General features: G+C 53.9%; 1 protein-coding gene across 8 annotated transcripts in view; it reads right to left on the bottom strand.

The window, feature by feature from the left end:
• The window catches only part of RANBP3 (RAN binding protein 3), a 53,304-nt gene that overhangs the window by 19,589 nt on the left and 16,382 nt on the right, over window positions 1-17,333 (bottom strand). Inside the window, exons 1-7 of one of the 8 annotated variants that reach the window (XM_029215599.1) lie at window positions 14,981-15,026; window positions 13,564-13,709; window positions 12,604-13,092; window positions 10,173-10,355; window positions 9,437-9,625; window positions 1,097-1,133; window positions 924-1,010 (exon numbers count right to left, since the gene is read on the bottom strand). In XM_029215599.1, coding sequence (XP_029071432.1) covers window positions 924-1,010; window positions 1,097-1,133; window positions 9,437-9,625; window positions 10,173-10,355; window positions 12,604-12,636 — 529 coding nt within the window. In that variant the 5' untranslated portion in view covers window positions 12,637-13,092; window positions 13,564-13,709; window positions 14,981-15,026. Of the gene's footprint in view, window positions 1-923; window positions 1,011-1,096; window positions 1,134-9,436; window positions 9,626-10,172; window positions 10,356-12,603; window positions 13,093-13,563; window positions 14,678-14,980; window positions 15,037-17,333 lie in introns of those variants that run through there. The other 7 variants (XM_029215596.1, XM_029215597.1, XM_029215601.1 and 4 more) reach the window with 7 other exon arrangements.

Genomic DNA, 17,333 nt, shown 5'->3' on the forward strand with positions numbered 1-17,333 from the left:
TTTTTTTCCCTTAAAGTGATATCCTTAGGGCTCACACTTGTAAATGTTTTACATGAATTCCCAAGAATGAACTTCAAGCTGGGGAACTGGAGAGTGTCTGTAAGCCAGCACCGCAGACAGCACGGGGCGATGCCAGAGTGGACGGAGCCAGGACCGGGGGGGGGGGGGCGGGAGTGGGGAACCCTGCCGCAGCTTTTACCCTCCAAGGCGCAGGGGTGTCCCCAGGCTTGCAGAGCCCCCTGCTAAGTAGTCCCAGCATCTCCCTCTACCCCAGGAACCCGCCTCTTGCCTGAACCAGCCTGTGTCCACCAGTTGGTCTGCTGGCCTGTGTGTGTGTGTGCAGACCTGGCACCAGGCTGGAGCTTCCAAGCCCTTGGGCCCAGCCACAACCACAGGGACAGGGTCCCAGCCTGGCCAACCCTTCCAGGCTCCCCCAAGCCCCCTCGTCGGGAAGCTCACGGTATTCCACCACCAAAGTGCCTGCTGGGGCCACTGGGCTCCCTCCTATGTACTGTCTGCGTGTGTGCCTGGGATTCTCAACTGGCCCACCGGGCTCTAGGCACATGGCTGAAGGGCCAGGAGGACACCCCATTTCCCCCACCTTCAGTCAACACATAGCCAGCGGCCTTGCAAGGTGGACGTGCGCTTAATGGTCAGAGCCCCGACGAGGGCCCTGACGGTCCCTTTCAGAGGGACGATTTCTTCGCAAGCCTTGCTTATTAATAGTCTACGAGGTCTCACCCCTCCAGACGGGGGCACCTGTGCTACCCTCGGGCACGCTCCAGCCTCACTCCTGACGGAGACTGAGTTAATTCTAACGGGATGTGCACAGGGGACAGACAGGGGTGTGAGGCGCTGGAGGGGAACAGCGGGCTTGGAAACACAGGTGCTTTCACCATCTAACGAAGGGCTGCAACTGTTACCTGACTGTGAAGGCGGGAATTGCGTTAAAGAGGATGTTCTTTCTCGCTTGACGGGAGGGCAGTAATTTCCATCTTCTCGGTCAGAATCTACAGAAAATGAGGAGGAGGAGAAAAATCAGGCTGCTTCCGCTTTTACAACCAAAACTGGTGAAACATCTGAGAGATTTCCTCACCTTCTCCACCTTCGGGGCTGGAGCCTCCGGCTGACCTCTGAAACAAGAACACATGTAAGGGCGGTCAGAGAGGGCCGCGCAGCCCAGGGCCCGGCAGCTCCTGACTTCTGCCACAAATGTGGATCCCGAAATGTAGCGTTGAGGGCACGTGGCCTGGGCTCAGTCACCCGGGTCACAGACAGGCTTTCAACCTAATGCTCAAAAATCCCCCATGAACCGTCACGCCTCTGCCTCACCAGGCCTCGTGCCAAGGAATCCTCTTAACGGCTGGGAACGCGTTCCCAGCACAGGATCAGTTTCCGTGTTTCTCCACCGGGTACAGCTAACTGGCGTTCCCCCACCCCAGCCCCCCAATTCAAACACTGAAACTGGATCTGGCCAAGTTCACTTTGCCAAGAGCTGGAAAGCGACCCTCTCTGCACCCTGAAGGGCTGCAGGACCACTGACACTGGCTGCGTGACACTGGGTCATGGTGGTTCCCATTCCTGGCCCTGGCACATCCCATGGTATGGAACTGTTTCAAGGTGGGCTGTTATTTCCAGAGCAGCCGAGAGCTTTGAAGCCTTGGGCCAAAGTGTTCAGAAGAGAATCCCCAGGTACAACAGCTCAGACCGCAGAACCCACCGAACAATCGTCAGCTGAGAGTGAAAGGTGGCCGAAGAGTCTCCTCCTCGACAACCTTTAATTTTAGACTGCGGACAAGCAATTAAGAAGCTTATAATGAGCCCCCGCCCCACGTGGGATAATACACAGTCCCTGCTGTACATCCCCTCTCAGGGACATGACATTCTTCAGAACTAAGCAGCCAAAAGCAAACTCTGAAGGGTGAACATCACCACCCCCGCCCCCGGGTCACCGGTTTAAGAGCAAGCAGGGGAGCCAATTTGCTTATTTTCAGAAAAGCCCCTCAGGAGTCAAGTTTAGCCAAAGGAGGACCACCTGCCTCGAGGAGCTGTTAGGGATTAAATAAGATGATGCATGGGAAAGTGCTTGGCAAGCTGCAAAGCCGTGTGTAAAAGCAGTAACTGCTGTAAATAAGAAAACTGCAGACGAGAAGCCGGGGGACCTCCCAGAGCTGGGGTGGCACTTTCCCTGTAAAGGGCCAGAAAGTATTTTCAGCTTCACAGGCCCCATTCGGGCCACACGTTGTATATTCTTTATTTTGTTTTTACAATCCTTTAAAACACCATCTTAGCTTGCAGGCTGGACAAAAACAGGCGGGGGGCAGAGTTTGCAGACCCATCCTAAAGGACAGTGAGAGCCTGGATGGTAAGAAAAGGACCCCAACCTGGCCTTCCCCCCCAACCCCCCCATCAGAGACCATCCACCAAAATGCCTGGGAAATGCGAAACCCTCGGAACACAACAGGGGCTCAGTACGTGAACATATCATGGGGCCCAAAATGAAATAAAATACCCAAGGGTCCAGCAGGCTGGCTCTACATGAGTGCAAAACAGTGGCCAGGGCTCGAGCTCAGAGCATGAAGGCACTAAATCCTGCTCTCGAAGGCTTGCCAAGCCTAGTCAGCTTCTCCTAGCTCTGCATGTCCTAAACCTGAAAGGCGGGGCAAATTATTTCACTGGCCCAAGCTTCCACTTCTTCGCTTGGAAAATGGTGGGGCCAGCGCTTCCCCCGTAGGGAGGGAGGTGCAGGGGGTCAGTGGGCTGAGCAGGCAATGCCACGTGGCTCGCAAATGCACAGGCCACGCTCTCCCAGCCAGCTCACCCCCTCGGGATGCCATACTTCGGGGCAGTGCTGGGGGAGGTGGGAGAGCCAGGTGAGGGACCAGGGGACCCTTGGAGGAGCAGAGAAGAGGGTCTTAGCATGGGGGGCCCATAGAGGCGCTCTTGCAGTGCTGTCATTCTACAGGGCCCAGGCTGGCATCTGACAGAACGGAGCCATGTCACCAGAACATCGGGTGTTCCTCTCAGATGCTCCCCTGCCCTGGGTGACACCATGAAGGTGCAAGCTCCAGGCCCCTCCCTCCTACTCCTCCACAGCAGGCCCGGCCATCCCCAGCCCGGCCCTCGCCCTCAAGTCCCATCCTCGACTCCCCCCACCCCCCACCTTTTCACTCAACAAGCATCTCAACTCTCCCAAAACTGCCCATGGCAGCCTCTGGGGCCTGTGGGATCCGCTGCTTCCTGAATGACTTCTGGCACCTGGAAAATGGCCAGCCCCTTGCCTCTGTAGGCACCGCTCCCTCACCCACGGACACCGTCCCTTCCCTTGCCCCCCAGACGAAAACCCCTCAGGCTGTGGCCTCACCACTCCCTGCACTTCTCCACGGCTCTCACTCCAGTCGTGGGTCAGTGTCAGGGTCCCCCTCTAGCCTCTAAGTTCCAGGAGGGTGTGGCCCCAGCACACAGCGGGGCTCCACTGGCCTGTGTTCAGCGGAAGCAGCCGGATTCCAGGCACTCCATGGGCCATGGAGAAGCTGCCAAGGCATGTGTCCCCCAAGTTACACACAGAGCAACGGACCCAAAAGCTGTGAGGCCAGAGCGTCGTCCTGTTTCTCAGCTGCTGGGGAGGACAGTTCTCTGTCACCTCAATCTCAAGAGGACCCCCGCCTTTCCTCTTGGCTAGCTAGGTTAATTTCCACATGTGTGAATTTCCGAGCATTCCTTCTGCTACGGATTTCTAATTTTATCCCATTGTGGTCAGAGAAGGCGCTGTGTGATTTCAATCCTTTTAAATCTACTGAGACTTGTTTTGTGGCCTAGTGAGTGGTCCATCCTGCAGCTTCCTGCATGCCCCTGAGAGGACCATGTGCCCTGCAGCTGCTGAAGTCCTCTCTGTCCTCGTCCTGCTTCTGTCTGGACGTTCTAGCACCTGAACATGAATGAGGAGCACTGAGGTCTCCAACAATGTACTGGATTGTCTATTCTCCCTTCATTCTGTCAGTTTTTGCTTCGTGGATTTTGGGGCACTTTTAACAACACTTAACTTCCTCGCCTCTGCCAGTGACACCCCAAACCTCTCAGGGATCTGGGTCTCCTTGAAAGTTTGATGGGTGCTAGGAGCCTTTCTCCAGAAAAGTACCCAGACCTCAGGGGCTGCAGCCCGCCTCTTGGGGCCCAGGACTGCCGAGGCCGGGCGGCCTCCTGCAGCACTGGGCCCCCTTCGTCCATCACACCCTAGCCTTGCTGTCTCCTTCCTGTCTCCTGAACATGTCAACCCTGTTCCTGCCTCAGTGTTCCTTCTTCACATGCTACTTGCACAGCTGTCCCTGACCACCTCCAGGGTGAACCCCTGCTCACGGGCTACATCATCACCCAGCAAGCAGGAGCAGCTCTTCTCCACCCTACCCTCCAGCTTCTCTCGGGCCTCTGCCCTGTTTTGTGCATCACAGTTGGATGTGATCTAATGTGTCCATCTGTTGTTCGTCTCCTGCTACCATGAGGCCCTACCCTGTCTGTTCTGCTCACAGCTCATACACCCCACACTCAGGACACTGCACAAAAGACGCTCAGCAAGTACTGCACAAATGGAGCCTGTCCTCCGCCACTGCCCCTTTGGTGACCTGGAAAAGAAAGGGCACCTGGCCAGACAAGGTCAGATACTCCTAGACCCCTGACCCCAGGAGACCCTCAAATCCATGCTCCGAGTCTATTCTAAGACCCACCCCACAGGCATGTGGCAGGCCTCTTGGTCCTGGAAAAGCTGGGAGGCTAAGGCTTGCAAAGGACAGCACAGGAAGATTCCCCAACTGGGAGGACCTTCCAGAAGCTGCTGGAACCTCCTGGTGGGTCTGAAACAGCCGACTCAGAAGCAGTGAGGAAAGTGATGCCAACAACTCTCCTCAATAGGAACTAGGGCAAGGAAGCAGGAAGACAGACTGCAAAGTGAAGTCATTTCTGCTTGCCTTTGGAGCCTACTTGACAGCTAAAAACCCTCCACCACTGCCCGTGCGAGAAGCAGCCTGCCCCCTGCTCCTGCCGGGGAAGGCCTGCGCTTGCTGTCTGGGCCTGGCTGCCTCATGCCGTCTTCCACCAAAGCAGGAAAAGGCCTGGTGTGCAGCAGCTCCCCTTCAACCCACACAAGGCCAATGCCAGCTCCACAGACACTGTCCTCAGACACAGCAGCCTGGGGGTCAGGACGTCTTCCATGTCAAAGTGGTCTGGGGGCCACCCCTCGCCCCAACCAAGGGAACAGCTCTTCAGGGGTCAGTCTAGAACAATGCCTGGGACACACATGGAGTCCGGCCTTGCAATCCCAACTCCTTGAAGCCCAGAAGGCTGCAGCCAAAACTCAGGAGCCACTGCTCCAGGGACTCCTGTGAGGAGGATTTTAAGAGCAGGCTCTCAGGATCTGCGCCTCTGGGGAGGAGCGGGGACAGAGCAGGGTGTGGAAGCCCCATTTCCTCCTCTGCTTCTTCCCACAGCAGAAGCCACCACTCAAGGATTGGGGCTTCAGAATGACACCCCGGGGACGCTGGGACCAGCACCCTTTAAGGATGCCATGACGAAAATATGCCCAACAAACACTTACAGGAGGAGGCCAAAGAGAAAGAAGACCAAAGAGAACACTTCAACTTATTTTTCTGGCGCTGGTGAACGAATGAAGTGGACGGCGGCCAGGCCGCGGCCTAGCGAGCAAGCCCCCCCTGACTGCGCGCTGCAAGGTGGCCTGAGTCCCGCCAGCGGGCGGGACAGGCAGCACAGTCCTCTCCCCTCAGAAGACACTGGAACCTCAGGGGAAGCAGCTCATTCTGTGAGGTGCGTATAAGTCCCTGTTGCCAAGTACAAAATAGGAGGGAGCGCCTAACCCAGGATGGGACCACAGGTGTGAGAAGCTTCTGATCTTGGTGTAAAGGATGAAACAACGAAAACTACAATCGTTAACTGAATCACTTTGCTGTACACCTGAAACCAACACAACGTAAATCAACTGTATTTCAATAAAAATTTAAAAAATCAATAAATACAATTATGACTGTAAAAAAAAAAAAAAATTACGATCGTTCACTTTGCTAAGGCTTGCACCCTCCCCCCTCCCAAACATGGCTCTCACGAGGCTGCCTGGCGTGGCCTCGAGAGGACAAGGCTGCCAGGCCAGTCCAGGAGGAGGGGACGGAGCTCAGACACAGACACAGACAAATGGGCAGTGAGCAGGAATGAACGGTGCTGCCCTCCTGACCTCCCGGAAAAGGCCAGAAAGCAACACCATGTCAGAGAAATTCCTTCCAGAAAATGCCAGACACCGTTTGGCCTGCCTGGGACTCAGTGATTCCCCATTTGGACGGCCCAGTTAGAAAGCCCACTGCTGGACTTCCCTGGTAGCGCAGTGGTTAAGAATCTGCCTGCCAGTGCAGGGGACACGGGTTCGAGCCCTGGTCCAGGAAGACCCCACATGCCGTGGAGCAACTAAGACCGTGCGCCACAACTACTGAAGCCCACGCACCACAACTACTGAAGCCCACGCACCTAGAGCCCGTGCTCCTCAACAAGAGAAGCCACCGCAATGAGAAGCCCTCACACCGCAACACAGGGTAGTCCCCGCTCGCTGCAACTAGAGAAAGCCCGTGCACGGCAACGATGACCCAACGCAGCCAAAAATAAAAAATATAAATAAATAAATAAAATTTAGAAAGCCCACTGCTGGGGTTGCAGGAAAATGGACGCCTGGGATTAAAAGTCACTTAAGGGGTGTCCTTGCCTTCATGTGGACCACAGGCAGATTCACTGCTGTTTATTCTGTAACTGAGGGAACCAGCTCAGAGATTCTTACCAAAAAGGCAGACATCGAAAAAAGAAAAAGAGAGGTGGCCTCCCAAGATGTGAATGCTGGGCAGGGGCAGGGCGGAACGAGGGTCAAACCCTGTGCAGATGCCAGAGGATAAGGGGCTGGGTCCAGACTCTTTCTAAGCTTCCTGGTGGGTCTCATAAACATATTTCAGGCTCGGCAGTGCCTTGATGCAGAGCTTCAGTCTGGTAGACTCCAGCCAGCCTCCAAGTGAGCACTGGGAGCGCTCACTCTCTCCGGATCAAACGGACAACTTAATCTGGATGCGGTTTGGTCTCCTTCAAGCTGCCTTGTGAGAGCCAGGAAGTCTGATATATTGAGACTTTTTCCTGGTACTGAGTCTTCAATGGCCAGAGTTCTGATGAGACTGAAAGACAATAAGGGCCCTTTATAGGCAACAATTCAGCGAGCCACTATTTATTATAAAGAATTTGCAGCTTTACACTCGCTCAAGGGATCGTGGAATAAAGAAGAGACTAAACGTGAGGGATGGGACCTGTCGGGTAACATGTGGGTGTTTCCTGAACTCCAGTGTGGCACAGAGCAAGCTCCAAATCTGCTCTGATGCAAAAGCAACTAGTCCGAGTTAGCCATAGAGACATCTGAGCCCGGGAAGAAGCTGGGCTCAGGTTCCATCTGCCTTGATCTATGCCCTAATTGACCTAAAAAACAAAGGTTACTTTGCCTTGATGCCTGATCAGCAGAGAAAGCCCTGGCTGACTCAGAGCTGTCACAAGTGATGTGATGGTCACGCTGCTGGGACTTCTGACGGAACTGGGGTCCCCACAGTTACGCGCGTGCATGTCACGGGCATGGCCCTGGCTACGACGCTGGTACATTCAGAAACTGCTTCCCCCAGCCCCGGCTCTCTCCCACGTGACGTAACAACCATCCCCAGGCTCCCTGCCATTGAGCTTGACCTTGCATTTGCCAGTTGGGGCACTGCTTGAATGTCTCGAAATTAGAGTCTCTGACCCACAGTCCAAAAGAATTGAGGAGCCGAGCTCCACCGGCCAGGCTTCAGAAATCACTGTCTGGGCCGGCCACAGCCCGAAGGCGAGGCCCCCAGGGTGCTTCCTGCACAGGCCCCGTCTCACCAAGTGGTCATCAGAAGTAAGGGGCCCGAAAGAGCCTCGCTTCTGGAAAGGCAGTTGCCGTGACACAGCCTCTGCTGTTTGCCACCCTAGACTGAAAACCCTCAACCTCTTCAGTGGGAGATGCTCCGTAAACCGTGCTTTTCAACCCAGGCAGCAGCAGAAGGGCCCAGTCTCCTGGGCAGATCCGCACAAAGATCATCTGTTCTCAGGGAACTGAAAACATGTACCTGCAAAGGCCGAAGGCATGAAACTCATAACGCCCAATTTGGGAGAAGGTTCCAGCAGCTGCTCTGCCTCCAACCCCAAAAGTTGAAAAGCCTCTGAATTCTTGCTGTCAGCCCTCGTGTGAGGACTATGCTCCCAGAACTCTCTGGTGTTAAGCCCCTCGGGCCGGAACCTCTCGTGGGCTTCCTTACCCCAAGCCCATTTCTATGCCACGCAGGACTCCCCATACCCCGCCCCGCACAGGGAAAGCCTGTTTCTTCTTTTCCCACCACACACGGATTCCTCCAGAATGTTAAAGTTTGGCTCCAACCTCACCTTGGCTGAGTATCACTTATTCCTGCGTATCCCAGGGTTTGGTGGCTCTAACAGAATTTTAGCGGCCTCCTTAAGGACATAGGAGACTGGTGATGGGACACAGGGAACCGCTAAAGTCTGGGGTAAGGCCTGGGACTGTGACACCCTGCAAGGCTGCCCAGGGTTCAGTGTGGCAGAGCGGGATCCTCTGTTTTCTTGAAAGTCATTTTCCCCTGTCATGAGAATGGGGGACTCTGTCACTAGGTACCGAGACGACGAGGTTTTCGATCCTGAATGTAGGCTAATGTTTACCTTTCCCAATTTATCAAACTCCAAAAACTCAAGACATTTCTTGTTCTGGAGAGCTCACAATCTTCTCCACCTATAATCTTCAAAAGCCTTCTGAATACAAAGATAAAGGGCTCAAGGGATTCCCTCTGGATTCAAAGGAAGAGTCTCTTCTTCTTCCTGCTTTGATTGAAGACAAGCAGTTCACAGCCCAACCACAGTCCAAACACAACCAGTCTTGCAAAGCAATCTGCGGTAGACACCTTTTCCTATAGGTCAAGGAAGCCGGAGCCTTTTGTGTTTCTAAGGTAACTGAACTTGAATGCCCAAATTCAGGGAGAGGAGAAGGAAAAATGGAAGGAGGGAGAAGGGGCCGAATTTGCTGTGGAAGGTTCTACCCCACTACTCAATTCCTCTTTTGCCCCCTCGCCTCCTTCAGGAACCAGGACTAGCTTCCGGCTCTGGGTAAGTGTTCCCCCAACCAGAAGAGTCTCAATGTGAGAGGGGACTTCCTCTTTCCTGACTTCTCGGCAGCAGGGACTAAAGGGAGCTGAGGAGGGCCTTCGCGTCGTCTCTATCAGTTTTCATCAGCTGCTGGCAACCTGGGCTGTGGATCTGAGGCCCGGAGGGACAGGGGCCAGGCCGGGTTGGGAGCCCCGGGCCATGGGATGCCGGGAGGAGGTGGACTTACCCCTGCCAGTTCTCGTGGAAAAGGAGGAAGCTGGGCTTCAGGAGCGCTGGCTGAAGCGCTAGCGGGGGCAGGAAGCTCTAGGGCATGCTCACCAGCTGACTCGGGGTGACCCGTGCCATGGTGGGGGGCCTCAGCCTCCCCCCGAGGCTCCTCTCCCGAATCCGACAAGTCTTTTTGCTCTGCAGAGGACTGGGAGCAAAAAAGACAATTTTCCTTCAATGTAAATAAAGCCAGCAACGCGGGGCAGGGGAGGGGGGCAGGGGAAGGTCTGGAGATGCTTGGCCTTCAGCAGCTCCTGCCCGGGAGGTCAGGCCAAGAGAGCCGGCACATGCTACCGCGTTCTGCTCCATAGAGCCAGCCCTCCACACTGACAGAAGGGCAGTGAGCGCGGACCTGCTGCTGTCGGACCTGGCAGGGAGCTCTGAGGTGTGCAAGAAGTTGGACCCTCCTTCTGAAAACTGCAAGGTGGCCCCTGTGGCACAGAGATCCTCTGCCGATGGCAGCGACTGAGGAAACACCCCTGTGACCAAGACGGGGGCGGTGCCTCTGGCAGAGGGGAACAGGGGCAATTGTGTCAAACTGTCCCCGGGGCTTAATAACCCATCCACTCAAACATACTCGTGAGGGGAGGTGGGCGCCAGCACCCTGTCTGGCCACTGGGAGAGCCAGGGCGGCGGGGCCAGGGCTTCTGCACTGGCTGCGGCCTCGCCAGCACCTTCCCATCTCTGCTGCTTACCGAGAGGAAGGGAACGCTTTCTTGCTCGGCGAGCGCAGGTGTGGGGTGACCCCGCGAGCTGGCAGACACACAGATAGCCGGTTTTGTATCAGTGACAGATGGGTGGGGCTCCGGCTGAAGGAGGGAGCCCCTCGGCCCACAATTCTCCCAGACTCCCACCGCACATCCCAAGCCAGGGCTTATCTAGAAAACAGCCAGGGTAAGGGGAAGCCGGTCCCCAAAGTCTTCGTCCTCAAAAACACAGACCCCCCCCCGCCCCCGGCATCCTTTGAGGTGGTTCTTGGGATTCTAAAGGGGCTTCCATGGGCTGAGGGCTCTGTGGCCAAGATTCTTCTTGAGAGGTGCGTTACAGAGCTGGTGTCCTGTTATAAATACATGGGCTCCAGTCCCCAAGCCTCCTGCCTGGCATCGTCCACCACACGTTTCTCTCGCTTTGTGAACTAAATGACCACGGGGCCACCCTGCCTCCCTGCAGACGCGGCTGTGTTCTTCCTGCCTGTGAAGTGACTGAAACCTCTTTAGATAGGACTTGGGACTATTTTTAAATGTGTGAGCCTGCTAGATGAAAGGAACTACATAGAGGATTTTAAGAGAACTTTCAAACACTCTTATGAAAAAGCAAAAGCAACACAACTCATCCATACATCTAAAAAAGCCACCCAAATCGACTCTTCCAATGCAGGGGAGAGCCAAAGACTTTAAAAGGCCCTCCTTCCCAGGCCATTCCTCAAACCTGTCCAAGGCACTGAGGTTGGTCCACGCACCAGTCTGCTGCTACTTTATGGCTAGAGATTTAACACCATTTTAAAGAGAAAATGAAACCCAGAGCTCTAGGGGAAATTGCCTATCTCTGTTCAGAAGCACTTGGATTTTTTTTTAAAATCCCTGCTTTACGAATATAAATGTAGAAATGCCCTCGTGGCATGGCAGACTAGAGGTGAAGCCTACGTCGGAGGACCAAAAAGAAATACAAATGCCATTCCAGCATTTTCTCCTTGGGTCTGAGTAAGCTCTAAGGAACCAAGATAGAGCCTGTAGTTTTTCAACATGTTTGTTAAAATCGGACATCGAGATTTTGGCAGGCTTTGACATCATCCTAAAATATACGTGGCTGACAAAAAACCACGCATACAGGGTACGCTTGTTACACACACAGTAAGCTTCCAGTGTTGTCGGTGACACCCTGCTTTCTGCCCAACTGCTGTTGTAACTGCTTTCTGCCTTTTTGCTAAATGGACATTATCCTGCCAGTGCAACCCCAAAATCTTCTGCCTTCAGATTAGCAAATATTTGGAAAATAAAGTAAATGAAAGAAACATTCAGTCGTCACAAACAGTGAAACAAACTACGGAAGGAGATTCAAATTCTCTTCACGTTAAAGAGAAAAAAACTGTCTGTCTCCATTCAAGGCAGTTAAGAAAAGGTTTCATTTTTGCCCCTAAAACACAAATGCGTGGAAATGCAAGCATTTTGTGAAGAGCGCCATCTTGAGGAAGCTCAAGAACAGGAAAGCAGTAGAGACAGTTCCTGTGCTGTCAGTCTGGCTCCAGGTTTGCATTTCGGGCGTCAGGACTGGAGTTCCGATGCTGCCCGATGCTCTAACACGGAACAATGGGAGGATCTGACGACTTGTCCTGAGACCAAGGGATGCCACCGGCAGGCCAGCACCACCAATCTGTGGTTTGCTGCAAATGCAACTCCAACTGTCTATGGGCCTGACGGAAAATCCTGTGTGTCTTTGTCACCAAACCAACACCAAAACGCCTGGGCTGGCAGCCTAATTTTTTTCTTTTTGATTTCAAAGCCTTTGAAGGGGGCTGTGGGCTCTTGGAGTGCATCCCACTGGGGCACTGGTGGTTTAGAGATCATTCACTGAAAGAAGGTAATGCTCCCACAGTTGACAACGGGACTTCTTGATCTTTGTGGATCAAAAAGTGGCTCAAAAAACAGCTGTATGGGAGACCTAGGTGACAATTAGGAAAATTTCAATGTGGACTATATATTAGAGGGTATTTCTGAATTAACTATCATTTTCTCAGGCGTGCCCATGGCACTGGGGCCATGGAGAAGAATTCCTAGGAGACACTTGTGCTGAAGTATTTAGGGGAAAACTGTCAGGTGGGTGCAACTTATAGTCGAGCGTTTCTGGCATTTATGATAAAAATGTTAATGGTGAAGCCAGCTGAAGGATACCCAAGGGTCCACAGTATCATTCTTTTAAGGATTTGAAAAACTTTTCAAAAACAGAAAGTTGAAAAGGGGAAATAAAAGCTCCCTCAGAAAAAAACAACGGCAACCTGAACAGATCTTCCCAACTCTTGCTACTGTGGCGTGAGGAGGGAGGGCTGAAATCGCGGCAAGGGGGGGAAGCTGGGAGGGTCTCAAGGCGTCATTTTGTGAGAAGTGTCGTGGCCACTCCTTGCAGACCTACCTTCCCGTCGCTTCCCCTGGGCCGGGGAGCCATGCGGCCATGAAGCCGGCTGTCCAAGCCTCTCCGCTTCCTTCCCGCCCGACGCCCGAGCTGTCATAGCAGCAGAGAAAGGAGGAGGGCTCTGTGTCCACTGGGCAGCCGCCCACCCGGCAGCTCAGAGGGCGGCCCCGACGGACATGCAGGCTCCTCCGGCCTCTGCCGTTAGACGCAGAGGTTTTCCGTGCCCTTCCGATGATCTTGTCACACAAGTGTGACAGCAGGCGAACTCTGAAGAGCTGGAGGTCAGTTATTTCTAGAAGCCCATTTAGAGCTGGCACTGAGTCAATATTTTGATGCGCACATTTTCACGGTGACGAGCACCTCCCTGGAGACTCTTCGGGTTCAACCTCACCCCGTTTACGTAATTGGTATCAACCTTCTGAAGGTGACACGTGTAAGTCAGCCTTTGAATTACGAAGCAACAGAACCACCTCAACCGTGAAAACAGTACTGAAATAAGAGTTAGTCATTTTAAAAGCATTTTAAATTCAGTCAAATAAACATTACGTTTTAGCGTTTCACCCTGCTGGCTGTCAGAAAGTCTTCAGGTTTTAAGAATTATTCATTCCAATTACTTGTTTCAAATCTAGGTTGGCAAACTTTTTCTGTAAAGGGCCAGATACTAAATATGTTCGACTTTGCAGGCTACCTGGTCTCAGTCCAAACCCCTTCACTCTGTTGTGGACAGCACAGGTGTGGCCTCAGCTCTCTGCACGGGCCAGGCGGGGCCGAACGCCAATAAAGCTTTATTGACAAAAACAGCAGTGGCGGCAGCCCTCTTAGTTGGCTGACCCCTGTTTCAAACTAAAAGTGGTTCAAAAGAAAATCATAATAAAACTCAAAATTCTAGAAAATCCCGATTTTACGGAAAACCTAAGAGAAGTGACTTTTACATCTGAAGCAGAAACCAAACACACCCACCTCTAAAAGCCAGAAGCACATCAAGCCCCTTCACAGTGACTGAACTTCCAAAGGACAAATGATAAAAACACATGTATGCACTGGTCAGGGCCCAAGGGACAGGGGACGGCAGAGGTTGATGTATCTTGAAAATACCACTCGGAAAACTGAAACCAAAAGGGAAGAACATTTCCTTGTTTTGTTTCCTAAAAAGATTCTTTGGCATAAGAATTAACAACGGGAAAGATTAATTTGAGAACAAGCCTAGCAGATGAGCCCCGGCTGACACAGAAGACACCCCGCGCGGGGGTGCGGGTAGGGGTCTCAGGGCAGCCGCTTCTCCTTCCCGCACCCTCCCCAGCACAGCCCTTGAACGCTGGGGCTGCTCTCTTTTCAGGCCAAGGGGCAGGGTTTACAAGCAGCAGCCGGGCCGCCAGGAGTCCCAAATCGCCAGGCCAGCAGCCCCCAAACTCAAAGCCGGCCACCCTGTGGGGGGACCGGATATCCACCCGAGCACCTGGTCTGTGCGTCACGGCCCTGAGCCGAGAAGCCCCTCAAATGCTGTCCTCATCAACAAGACGGACACGGATTTCAGAACACCTGCATCAATGCAGCGCATTGGTCACCCTGAAATCTTGCCGTGGTTATGACATCACACCTGCTGTCATGTCCCGGGCATGAGGGCAGGGACCAGCCATTTTTTTGACAAATAGGGGGAGTCCTCATACAAGCTTGGGAGGCATCACCACAGAACATCAACCATCTCTGGACACAACCCGGACCTTCCAGGCTGATCCGTTCAGGGAGGGAGACAACCCCAATGACTTCAAGATAAGCAACCACACGCGACTTTGTGGGAAGGCACTGCCGCATGCACCCACCAGTCCTCTGACGGGCTGCTAGCTCATCACGATGAATTAGGCGAGGTACTTCCAACATCAGGGAAAACAAGACATTTAAAGCCCAAGAAGGGGGAAGCAACCTAACAAAGATGGGTGGTGAATATATAATGCAAGCTGACTACTAATTGTTCAAAATGCATTTATGGCAAGTTGGCTGGGGCCAAAAAAATCCCGCGAAAATCTTTAAAGGTCCTACTTTCCCCTTAATCAGCACTGCTCCCTCTCCTCTCCTCCCTCCCCCCGTCCCCGGCCCCCTTTCTCTCCCTCCTACCAGATTTCCTAATGCACAGCAGTACTTCTAAAGCAAAACATTAGGAATGAGAAGGAAGCTGATTCTTCCACTGCTTTTTTAAAGCAGCGTCTCTGAGCCCTGTCCATACACACCCCATCTTAACCTCGTGCCATGGTAACCTAAAGCCACCGGGCCTTTTCTCCATGGCAGAAGGTTCCTTGGCCATGCGACCTGGGGAGAGAGAGCTTGGGGAGAAAACAAGGCAGAGTTAACCATGTGAAGGGAGAACATACCGGCCCCTTACCTTTTGTCCTTTATCCTTCTGAAACACAAAGACGGGCGGAGCAATGGCAGGCTTTTCTGCAAAAAGAAAAATTGGTGTTTTTCCCCCCAACACTATATTCGTACAGTAAACAAAGCTACATTCGTTTGTAATAAGTAAAAACAAAAAACAAACCTGGTATAAAACTAGTAACTCAAAAGATCATCAAATAGCTTAGAAAACAGTTTCTTCACATGGATGAGGGGAAGTGTTCAGTGTGAAAAAACTCGACACAGTGGTAGGATACGTGCACTTTTCTGTGTCCATGTACACACCAATAAAAAGGTTCCAAGACTCACTCAGAACAGGCCATGTCACTGATGGAGGGAGTGCGGTGTGGAGGGTGGCCAGGCTGCAGGGTGCCCGGGTGGCTGCTACTCAGCACCACCAACCGTGGTGCTGCAGGAACGAGGCGCAGAGATGGCAGGTCCCCAATTTCAAAGGCTGGAGACTAGTTTAGCTTTTTAATTTTTTTTTTTTTTTGGTCGTGCCATGTGGCTTGCAGGATCTTAGCTCCCCGACCAGAGATTGAACCCGGACCCCAGCAATGAAATTGTTGATTTTTGACCACTGGCCCGCCAGGGAAATCCCTAGGTTTTTAATTTTTCCACATCTGCAGGCCAGCTGAGGCCAGGGATGACCCATTTGCAACCTCTGCCCACGGGACGCATGCTCTTTGGAGAGCTTACTCCGCTCAAGTCAGCCCTGCATTCCACCTGGGTCTCTAAGTGAGCGCCCGTTAAAAAAAAAAAAGTGTGGAGTTGTGAGAAGTCTGAAAGGCCATCTTGCACAGCTGCTGCTGAAGGAAGAAACCCTTTGGGATGTTGTCACTGGACCAGGGAGATGCCGCCGGTCGTTCTCAGGCAGCTGAGTCCATGGCTCTTGGCCACTTGCCCGAGCAGGCGGCCGCTCAGGAAGGCCCTGCCGCTGGCCAGCGGGTTCTGGACGAGGACTGCCTTAACCCGTGGGGGGGGGCCCAGAGGTGCCTGCCTCACTGCCTGTGGCCGGGGCGCGTGGCTCTGGGTGCGCTCGTGAGTCCTGCAGGCGTGCCCAGGGCCTCCCTCAGCACTCGAGGCCTGGAGAGTGGCGTGGCCATATGGGAAGCCGGGGGATCATGAATTTGGGGAGCACTCGCACGACCCTTCCCCCTCCCTCAGTTGTGTGGAGCCGAGGTGAACCAGGAACCCGCACTCACACAGCTTTAACCCGGCAGGACCACTACACGGGAGGGGACACAGTTTGCGGGCCATGAGAGCGCTTGTGGGGGACGCGGTCGGAGGGTCTGGTCTGGAGCATCAGGGAAACGCTCCCGAGAAGAGGCAGCTGTGCTGAAGCCTCAAGGAGAAGAGTGAAGGGGGAGGGGCAGGTGTGAAGGTGACAGGGAGCCGGAGGGGCGGATGGTGGCGACGCGAAGGATTTGGGATGGTTGTAAAAGGAGTGGAGGAAACACAGAGAGAACAGAGTTTGGGGAAGGGGGCGAAGGCGATCAGCCACAGTAAAGAAGACAGGGGGCGGGAGGGACAAGGTTTGGGGGGCAAAAGGACAAGTCCGAGATGGGCAAATGGACACTGTCCCACTCCCCACCCCCAAAATTCCCACCCCACAGAGGAGTAGGACAGACGCCAATCTTCACTTTGGGGCCACAGCCCACCGACAGTGACCATTCCCTCCGCTGTGCTCACTGAAGCCTTGTGGCACTTGGGTCCGATTCACCACGACAGTCCTCCCCAGGCACAGCCCACGCAACCACTGGGGTGAATGACATCTAGGAGACCAAACTGCCACAAGCGAGGAGGGTGGAGGCGTGGAGGGGTCTTCCACGCTTCCCAAGACAGCTGTCTCCCCAGCACAGATGCACAGTTGCTCCACAAACCCGGGGGATCGAATGAAAGCATGAATGTGCTTACTGCTGGGCAGTAAATGACAGCAAAGGAAAGCTGGAGGGACTCTGGGGACAGCTGCAGCTTCTCCACACCATGTCTACCACGGGCGAGCCCAGACACCTTCTGGCGCTGCCCTTTACCCCATAAGCCTAGCACCCGGGGCTGTGGGTCCAGACTCCAGCCTCACTTCTGCATCCGACTGCCCGCCAGCCGCAAGGCTCGGGGGTGTGCAGGAAGGAGCTGGGATTTTGGTCAGCCTAGGGCCGCCCCCCCCACCCCCCACCCCCTTCCTCACCTCCGTGGTTTAGATGGAGCCCAACCTGGCTCCAGGCCCAAGGAGGAGAATACTGCATGCCCTGGCCCCAGGGGACACGGCGGCACATGAATAAGGCCAGGCCGCTGCCAGCGAATGAGACTCGGGTCCAGGACTTCCGTTGGAGCTACTGGGGAAG

Source organism: Monodon monoceros, unplaced genomic scaffold (assembly GCF_005190385.1).
Source record: "Monodon monoceros isolate NGI ecotype Baffin Bay Population unplaced genomic scaffold, NGI_Narwhal_1 Super_Scaffold_12, whole genome shotgun sequence".
NCBI lineage: Eukaryota > Metazoa > Chordata > Mammalia > Artiodactyla > Monodontidae > Monodon > Monodon monoceros.